Consider the following 9,179-nt stretch of genomic DNA (forward strand, 5'->3'; position numbering starts at 1 on the left):
TTTTTTTTTTTTTTTTTTTCCAGTTTCAACCATTCCTATGACTTAACAAAAAAAGAAAAACAAAACACCTCCCTCTTCTTAATGACTCACAAATATTTATCTCAAGTTCAGACTTCTGTATAGAACTTAAGATAGGTCCATTGCCTAGTGGACATTTGTCTGTCCATGTTCTATAGATATGTCAAATTTAACATACAGAACAGTCCAAAATAGCTCCTCACCAAAACAAGATCATCCCCCTAACTTCACTGCTTCTAATAATATTACTTCTGTATGACTCTTGTCTCTTTCCTCTAGTTTTCTTAGTACAAAATTCTTTCTATTCTTCTTAAATCATTCTTCTTGGGCCTCAGGTCTTGTATCAAGGATCAAAAGTTCTGTAAAGCACAAAAATAAATAGTTGGAGGAACTCCTTCACTTACACAAAGCTATTATAAGGGGAAAGACAGCATGGTGCTTTAAAAGAAGGGCTTAGGCAAGAGACTTGGTTCTAGATTTAGCTGTGCCACTGATGTGGCACAAGTCCTTTAACTCACTGGGCCCTCACTTTTTTTTAATCTTAAAAGGAGGTTAGATTTGTTTTGTTTTGTTTTGTTTTGGTAAGTCTTCTGTATTATGTGTCCTTTCTTTCTCCCTCTGCCCACACCACTTCAATAGTGCCTGCAGGCCCTGGAGTTTCTGCATTCGAACCAGGTCATTCACAGAGACATCAAGAGTGACAACATCCTGTTGGGAATGGATGGCTCTGTCAAGCTAAGTGAGTAGGAGTCTTAGGAGTGATAATACTTCTTTTCCCTGTAGGACTTTGTCCCCTGTGGGGTGTAAATCATACAGTGGTAGCTATCTACAAGACTCATCAGTGGGTCTTTATTTCCTGGGATATGTGGATCCTTTCTACTCCTCTATCATAGAATGTGATTTTATTTCTTTTTCCAATCCTTTGTAATTTCAGCCAAAAATAATTTGCTCAGTGCCTACTATGTGCTGAGTTCTGTGATGGGCACTGAGGGTACATGTTGCCTGCCATTGAGGAGTTCTAAGTCTAGTACAGGAAAAATGTAATAGATAATTAGAAAAAAGAGTTTAGTGTAATTTCTTTTATTCAGTCATTATTTAGTAAACTTTCATTGAATGTCTGTTATATGCCAGATCCCCTGAGAATATAAAGATGAGTAAGAAAATATAGTTTTTGCTGTCTAAGATCTCATATGTTAAGTAAACATACAATTGCAATATAATATAAATGAACTATAAGCAGAACATTTTATTCAAAGATATAAGGACCAGTAGTAGTCCAGACAAATAGACTGTGTTACACGTGGATGAGCAGTTTATGGAAGTATTGTTAGCAGCCTCTGGCTTTGAGATTTACAGGTTGAGAAACTGATAAAGTAGGGCCATGCCTGTCATAGGTGATTAGAATTTAAGCCAGGGACTCCTGCCTAAGGAATGAGGCAAGGACCTAGTTATCAGATTCTGAGACATGGGAATGACTTTCAAGAACAAAACAAAATTGGACCAGTGTTCAAGGCCAAAATGGGCAATTTGGACTTTGATGCCTCTAGTTTGAGGAGGGTTGGGAGAACAGAAATGTTGTTTCTTTATTCCTTCTGCTACTCTTCAGGGTTGGACAAGGGACAAACTAGGAGCTGGTCTTATAGATGGAAGTCAAGTGACTCCAGCTTTGAAGAGATAGGAATTACAGTGGCTGGGGCCAGGCAGAGCTTAACAGCTAGGTAGGCACACAGTAAGCACTTACTAAGGAGTGTTCTAAATGTAAATTACTTTTGTTCTTTTCCTTTTCTAGCTGATTTTGGATTCTGTGCCCAAATCACCCCAGAGCAGAGCAAACGGAGCACCATGGTGGGAACCCCATATTGGATGGCACCAGAGGTTGTGACACGAAAGGCCTATGGGCCCAAGGTTGACATCTGGTCCTTGGGCATCATGGCCATTGAAATGATTGAAGGGGAGCCCCCATACCTCAATGAAAACCCTCTGAGAGTGAGTGTTACTGATCCCATTTTAAGATATCTAGGTCTAGTCCTGGGAAATGGTACTCAGGCTGTCCACTGTGACTTTCTGTGTAAAACTAGACACAAGTACTTTGAAAAAAGGTAGAGTGAAAGGTTTAAGAGAGTAATGGGAGGAGCACAGGTATGCTATTTTATATGGGTACAGAGGGCAGTCCTCTCTTTTAGGTTATTTGAACAAAAACTTGAAGGAAGTAAAGGAGCGAGCTATGAGATTAATCTGATACAAGGGCTTTCCAGGTAAGAAGTATACAAAGGACTTGCTTTGGGAACATGCTTCTTGTGTTCTGGGAAAAACCAAGGAGTCCCGTGTCCCTGAAGTGAGTGAGGAGTCAGGAGAGTGGTAGACAGGTCAGAGAACTAGCAGGGGCATAGATCAGATAAGACTTGTGTGGATTTTGCTTTTATTCTGCTGGAAATGGGAGGCCATTGGGGAGTTTTGAGGTGAGGAGTGATGTGATCTAATTTATGTTTTAAACGGATCATTAGGCTGCTTTTATGGAGAAAGACTGTTGTAATAGTTCAAGTAAGAGTGGTAGCTTGGACTAGATTAGTAGGAGTAGAAGTAGAAGTGGTTGGACCCAGGAAATATCTTGTAAGTACAGCTGACAAAATGAATTGGGTATCAGAAAAAGAGGAATCAACAACAATTACAAGAATTTGGGCCTTAATTGCTGAAAAAATTGATTTGCTGTTTACTGAGATGGGGCAGAGCAGTTTAGATGCAGTGAAGAGTTGGTTTTAAATGTGTTAATTTGGAATGTTTATTAGACATCCAAGTGGAAATGTTGAGTTTAGACAAATGCTTCTAGAATTCAATGGAATGAGGTCAGGACTATAAATATAAATGTATTAGTAGATAGTGTTTAGCTGTTATTTAAAATCAGAACTAGATGAGATCACTCACCTAAGGAGTAAGTGCAGTTAAAAAAGAAGAGAAATTTGAGTACTGAGCTCTGGGGTACCTTCAGTATTAATAGGTTAGAGAGATGAGGAACTAGCAAAGTAAACCGAGAAGGAATTGCCTTCCTAGTAGGATGAGAACTGAGAGAAATGTGTCTCGGAGGCCAAGTGAACACAGTATTTCAAGAAGAATGATAGTTCACTGTGTTAAATGTAGCCAATAGATTGATGTGTTAGATTGGGTTCTCTAGAGAAACACAAAAACCAGCAAAGTGTATATATATATTTATAGAGAGAGAGAGAGAGAAATTTATCTTAGGAAAATAGCTCACAAGCATATAGAAGCCGACAAGTCCAAGCCGACAAGTCCAAGTCTCTGGAGGAAAACGGGCTGGCGGCAGCTTTAGCTTCCGTAAGTGCAGGGGGCCAAGAAAGTCAAGGCTGGCAGGCAGTACACTGGTTGTTGACTCCAACAAAAGACGAATCCAAGATCTCCAGGCCGAGCGGTGGGCTGCTCACTCACGGAAGCCTGTAGTCCACACACCAGGGTTCCAATCCCTCAAAAAAAAAAGTGTCTCTTCCCAGGATGTCCCTGGTTATCTTGGAAGCAGGCCACACCCCTAGGGAAACTCCCCTTGGGCAGACTGGCCACTCAGAGCACAGTCATCTGATCCCATCATGGGAACAATCACACAGAACTGGGGTCCAGCCAAGTTGACACACAGGTCCAACTATCACAATTGAGTAAGATGAAACTGAGAAATGAACATTGGATTTGCCAGTGTTGCCTATGTGGAGGTTATTGATTATCTTGATAATTAGCATCAGTAGAATAATGAGGATGAAAGCCTAAGGAGAGTAAATTTGTGAGACTAGGAGAATAGGAAGTACAGATGGTGTGTATATGTATTATATATATAAGGAGTTTTGCTGTTAAGAGGAAAAGAGAAGTGGAGGAATATCTTGATATGGATGTAGAATCAAAGGAGGGTTGTTTTTTTTTTTATTGTGATTTGGGTGAAAGTTTACAGAAGAAATTCATTTTCCATACAGCAGTTCATACACATTTCATTTCATTACATTGTCTCCAATCCCCACAGTGTAACAGCTCTCATCCCAACTCCTCCCTGTAGTTACTTACCTCTTCCCTGTGTCCTTCTTTCCTATGCATTCATGCCATGCTGAGCTATCTCCCTGTGCAAATACTGCCCTTCTGTTCTCCCATGATGGTTCATTCTAAGGAGTGTTATCTATCTGGTGTAAATAGTCACCCTATATGTCTGTTTGGCTGGAAGCCATGGGAGTGAGTTCAGTTCCAAGCCATAAGGGTAACTAGGGGCCATAGTCTCGAGGGTTTCACAAGGTTCTATCAGACCAGTAAGTCTTATCTTTTTTATGATTTTGAGTTTTGCTCTACAGTGTTCTGCTCTATCCAGAATCTCCTGGACTGATCCCTTTCTGAGTGGTTAACAATGGTAGTTGGCCACCATCTAATTCTTCTGGTCTCATGGTCATATAGGCTGAGGTTTGCATGGTCCACCAGTCCCTTGGACTAATTGTTTCCATGTGTCTTTGGTTTTTTCTGATTTTTTGGGGGGTGGGGGGTTTATTCTGATTGTGTTTATTTTCTGCTTTATTCCCAACCTCCTATCCAGTACAGGAATTTCCTGTGCGCTGTCACTGGTAGGTGGTCATCTAGCCTTAACTATAGGCTCATCTCACCCTTGGATAACTCTGATTATTGAAAAGTGCTTCAGTGTACCAAACCAAAATCTGCCTTCTGTAGTTGCCACTCTTTGGTCCCAGCTTCATCCTATGAGGCCACGTGCAACACATATACCCCTGCCTTAGGATAACCTTGCAGAGACTTGAAGAGTATGATGGTGGGGTGTAGTAGAAAAAAGACTGGGCTTAGACTCAGAGGACATGAGCTCTTGTGAGCAGTGTGATCTTAAGTGTATTTCTTTATGTTACTGGGCTTTATCTTTGAAACTGGGTTGATATTCCTGTCCTGCCTATGACTCAGTTATTGTGGTCATCAAATGAGATAGTGCTTGTATAATTGTTTTGTGAGTTATAGTGCTGAGTGCTTGTAAAAATTTGGTATTACTATGTTTTTCTCTATTTTTCCCAGGAAGTGCTTCATGTTAGGGGTCCAGGGAGGCAATAGTAAAGTAAGTTGCTGCTTTAGGGAATACTTTCCTTTTTATATTCTTCTCCTACCTGAAGAGATTAGTTCTTGGATGAATGAAGTGATAGCACCAGGAATAATTTCCGTAAGTAGCTAGGCAGATGTTTAGCTCATCAGGCTAAATGAATAAATCAATAATAATAAATCCTTAGATCTGCAACACCCTTCTTGAGTTTACAAATTGCTTTTCAAATACACTATCTCATTTTACTTTTACATATATGTAAAAGTAAGAGATAGTTACTATCATCATTCATTTGAGAGAAGAGGAAGTTGGAAGTTAAGTGGCTTACACATAGTCACATGATTTTTAAATATAAAACCTGATCCTAAGGTCATATTCTTTCCAATATACCGGAACTACCTCTTTATATCCTAAAGGCATAAAGCAGCTGACCATATTGCTAGAGGATGTGTCTGAGAACCTCAGCTGCAGCCAACGGTGATTGATTGTCTTAGTTATCTAGAGCTGCTATAACAGAAATACCACAAGTAGGTGGCTTTAACAAACAGAATTTTATTTTCTCACAGTTTAGGAGGCCAAATTCAGAGTGCCAGCTCTAGAGGAAGGCTTTCTTTCTCTGTCTGCTCTGGAGGAAGGTCTTTGTCTCTTTCAGCTTCCACTTCTGGGCAATCTTCATGTGGCTGGGCAGGCATCTCTTTTATATCTCGAAAGAGATTGATTTAAGACATACCCTATACCGATCCTGGCTCATTAACATAACAAAGAAAGCTCATTCCCAAATGGGATTATAACTACAGATATAAAAACCAAACTCACTGCTGTTGAGTTGATTGCGACTCATAGCAACCCCTCCTTGGGTTTCCGAGGTGGTATCTCTATGGAAGTAGATCACCCAGTCTTCCTTCTGAGGAGTGGCTGGTAGGTTTGAACCTCCAGCCTTCTGGTTAGCAGTCAGATGCCTTAGGTACTATGCCACTAGAGCTCCTAACCACAGATATAGAAGTTAGGATTTACAATACATATTTTTGAGGGCACAATTCAATCCATAACAATGATTTTTCATTTTTATTACAGGCCTTGTACCTCATCGCCACCAATGGGACCCCAGAGCTTCAGAACCCAGAGAAGCTGTCAGCTATCTTCCGGGATTTTCTGAACCGCTGTCTTGAGATGGATGTGGAAAAGAGAGGGTCAGCTAAAGAGCTGCTACAGGTAACTGTCCCTATGCTGAGAAGCATTCTGGCTTGAGAAATTACTCAACCAAGCCTTTTTTCCTTCAACCTTATCTGTAAGGTACTGGTTATTATAGAAGAACTCTTGTCTGTTACCATATCCACAACTTACCCTATATTCCCAGTCCTCTGTCTTCTTTCCTGTGCCTTTGCTCGTGTTCTTCCCTTAGCCTCTTCCTCAGCTTATTAAAACTCAGTACGTTGTCCTAGGCTCAGCCTCAACTCTACTTTCTGAGCTCCTGTTGCATTTTGCCGTGTTCTCTCTTTAGCACTTCTTTTGTTCTGCCTGAAGTAGTCGGGTAGAGTTTGGGTCCTGGTGAAAAGAAGCCCTCTGACACACAAATCTTATGCAAGATACATTTTCAGCAAATGATATCAGGATATTTAGAGGACAGTTAGTGAGTGTGGTTTCTCAAGTCTCCCTAGTTTCTTTATCTTAGACTCTCTGAGATGATAACAATGATATTCTGCTTGTTTTAAGTGAGATTCTACCAAGTTAGTGGGAAGCCCTGAGTCAGGGGTTTACCAAGCCTCTTATGCTCCTGCCTACTTAGTCCTGAAATTACAGCATGATTATTTTATATGGTTGTAAAAACTGCTTTTAGCAGGTCACATGATTTGTATTTAGCATTTAATTGCAGATACAATTTCTTACATTTCTGATATTATTTTACTGATTGCTTTCTGGCAGTTTAATAGTAACTATCATATGCAACTCTGTGCAAAGTCCAGCTACCACTGTATTATGAGGCCCGAGAGCAACTGAGCAAGGCAGACTAGGTTGTACCTACTACATTGCCCTGCATTAAAGTTAGTTATGAATATCTCTGTATTTCCCACTAGGTTATAACTTTTACCTTATTAATCTTGGGTCTCTTCTTGTACTTACCTAGGACCTGACTCAAATAAGTTCCAAGAAAATGTTTGTTGAATTAGATAGAATTGCTTAAAGTATTTACCTTCATTGGAATGCCAAGCTTTGGGACATCTCTGTAATTGGGGTTACTGATTATAGAGCTTTGACTTATTAGATGCAAGATCTGGATTCTGCCAGTTAGTTTCCAGAATCCTTTGGGACTGTAAACTCCTTATAACAGACAGTACAATATAAGATTCCTTTGTCTTTCATATAAGGACTGTTCTGGAAACCCTGGGCATTGGGAAATGTGCAAATACTATGCCAAGCCTGTGAATGGTGAAGATACTGTTCTTCATTAGGTACTGAAGTGTAGTTATTAAAGATTAGTACATTATATTGAATCTTTGCTGCATTCTGGGCACTAAGTACTTATTTTTTCATTGATTTTGCACAATAGCCCTGAGAATTACAGATTCTTTTATTCCCATTTTTACAGATGAGTAAACCAAAGTTTCAAGAGTCTAGTAATCTTCCCATGATTACACAGCTGAATTTATTGAAAATTCTGAAGCCAGAATTTCAATCCATGTCTGTTTGGCTCTTAGTGTGTATGTTCTTTCCCACTGCTCTTACAGGCTCAAAGAGAGTCAAAACTGGAGGGTTTAGGGTTTATCTAGTCTACTTTGTTTATTATACAGAGAAGGAAACTGAGGCTTCCAGTTGGGTGTGGGAGTATGCTGCTTTCTTAACTCAGGGGGAATGATAGAAACCTATGACATGAGAAAATTAGCTCTTTAACTTGTTACTGTACATTGTAAATATTCAAAGCCACAATATTCAGAATCATAAATCATGAAGGTTTCACATCTGTTTTTCCTGAGATAACACACATATGTACAGAGATATATAAGACAATATGGTGGAATTCATATCTTCATGATTTAGCCAAGATCTTTTATTCCTTTCATAGTAATAATAACTTCTTGTTCTCCGTAGTCATTATACACTATCTCTGTCCAGAAGAAACAACTTCTAGCAAACGATGGGGGCGGGGTGTGTATACACATACACAATATGATTAATAAAAGAGAATTATAAAATTCTGACCAAGAGATGGCAGAAGAGTGGAATATGCTAATCATTTGAGTTAAATAGCTGTGCTTAAACATAAAATTCAGTTCTGAGTTTCCTGGGACCCAGGACACAGAAAAGAAAATGTAGTAATTCCTGTATTTTTTATCAAATGGAGAAAATATTCCACATCCTCAACAGACAAAGCTTTTTCATTGCTGAATTTAAGGACAATTTCCCAGATTAAATGCTTTTTTCAATTCTACAGAAAACTATATATCAAGTTTTTAGCTATTTATTTAGACTCTCTAGATTATAATAATCTGTACTGTTTTATAAAGTTGAGAATTATTCCCAATAGTTATGAAGGCCTGACTAGGTTTGATAACCTTTTAAAGATGTTCTTCAATTTGAGCATGATCTGAAGTTCTCCAACAGCACCTTATACAAATATGGGTGCCCATATTGTCTTGTAATGGTTGCTGACTAAATATCATAAATGGTCACATGTCTTTTGCTCTTTTTCTCCTTTCTAGCACCAGTTCCTAAAGATTGCCAAGCCTCTCTCCAGCCTCACTCCACTGATTGCTGCAGCAAAGGAGGCAACCAAGAACAATCACTAAAGCCATGCTCACCCCAACCCAGTTGTGTGCCAAGACTTCTGTGAAATAAATGTTCATTTCAGAAATTCCAACCCCAGTGCCCTCTCCTCCTTGATTTGATCTTCCCACTTTCTGGTCTAGAGCGCTCAAGAACTTGATCTTTGGAAACCATGCGCCCAGAATTGAAGAGAACTGCAACTGGGATGACTAATCAGATGATGACCATTTCTAAATAAAGAATTTCCTTCCAATTTGTGGAGGTGAGGGTGGTTTATGGTCAAGGGTTTATATGAATAAACTTGGACTCTTATTTCTATATAGCA

The 9,179-nt window shown here is 39.4% G+C and overlaps 1 protein-coding gene across 1 annotated transcript in view; it reads left to right on the forward strand.

Moving 5' to 3' along the window:
* PAK1 (p21 (RAC1) activated kinase 1) overlaps positions 1-8,877 on the forward strand; it is a 91,402-nt gene extending 82,525 nt beyond the window's left edge. Inside the window, exons 11-14 of the mRNA XM_007940905.2 lie at positions 658-757; positions 1,808-2,004; positions 6,167-6,304; positions 8,791-8,877. Of these exons, the coding sequence (XP_007939096.1) occupies positions 658-757; positions 1,808-2,004; positions 6,167-6,304; positions 8,791-8,877 (522 nt within the window). The remainder of the gene's footprint in view (positions 1-657; positions 758-1,807; positions 2,005-6,166; positions 6,305-8,790) is intronic.
* Positions 8,878-9,179: the final 302 nt, after the last annotated feature.

The sequence above is a fragment of the Orycteropus afer genome, unplaced genomic scaffold (genome assembly GCF_000298275.1).
Source record: "Orycteropus afer afer isolate SDZICR_OR568_19922 unplaced genomic scaffold, OryAfe1.0 scaffold00074, whole genome shotgun sequence".
NCBI lineage: Eukaryota > Metazoa > Chordata > Mammalia > Tubulidentata > Orycteropodidae > Orycteropus > Orycteropus afer.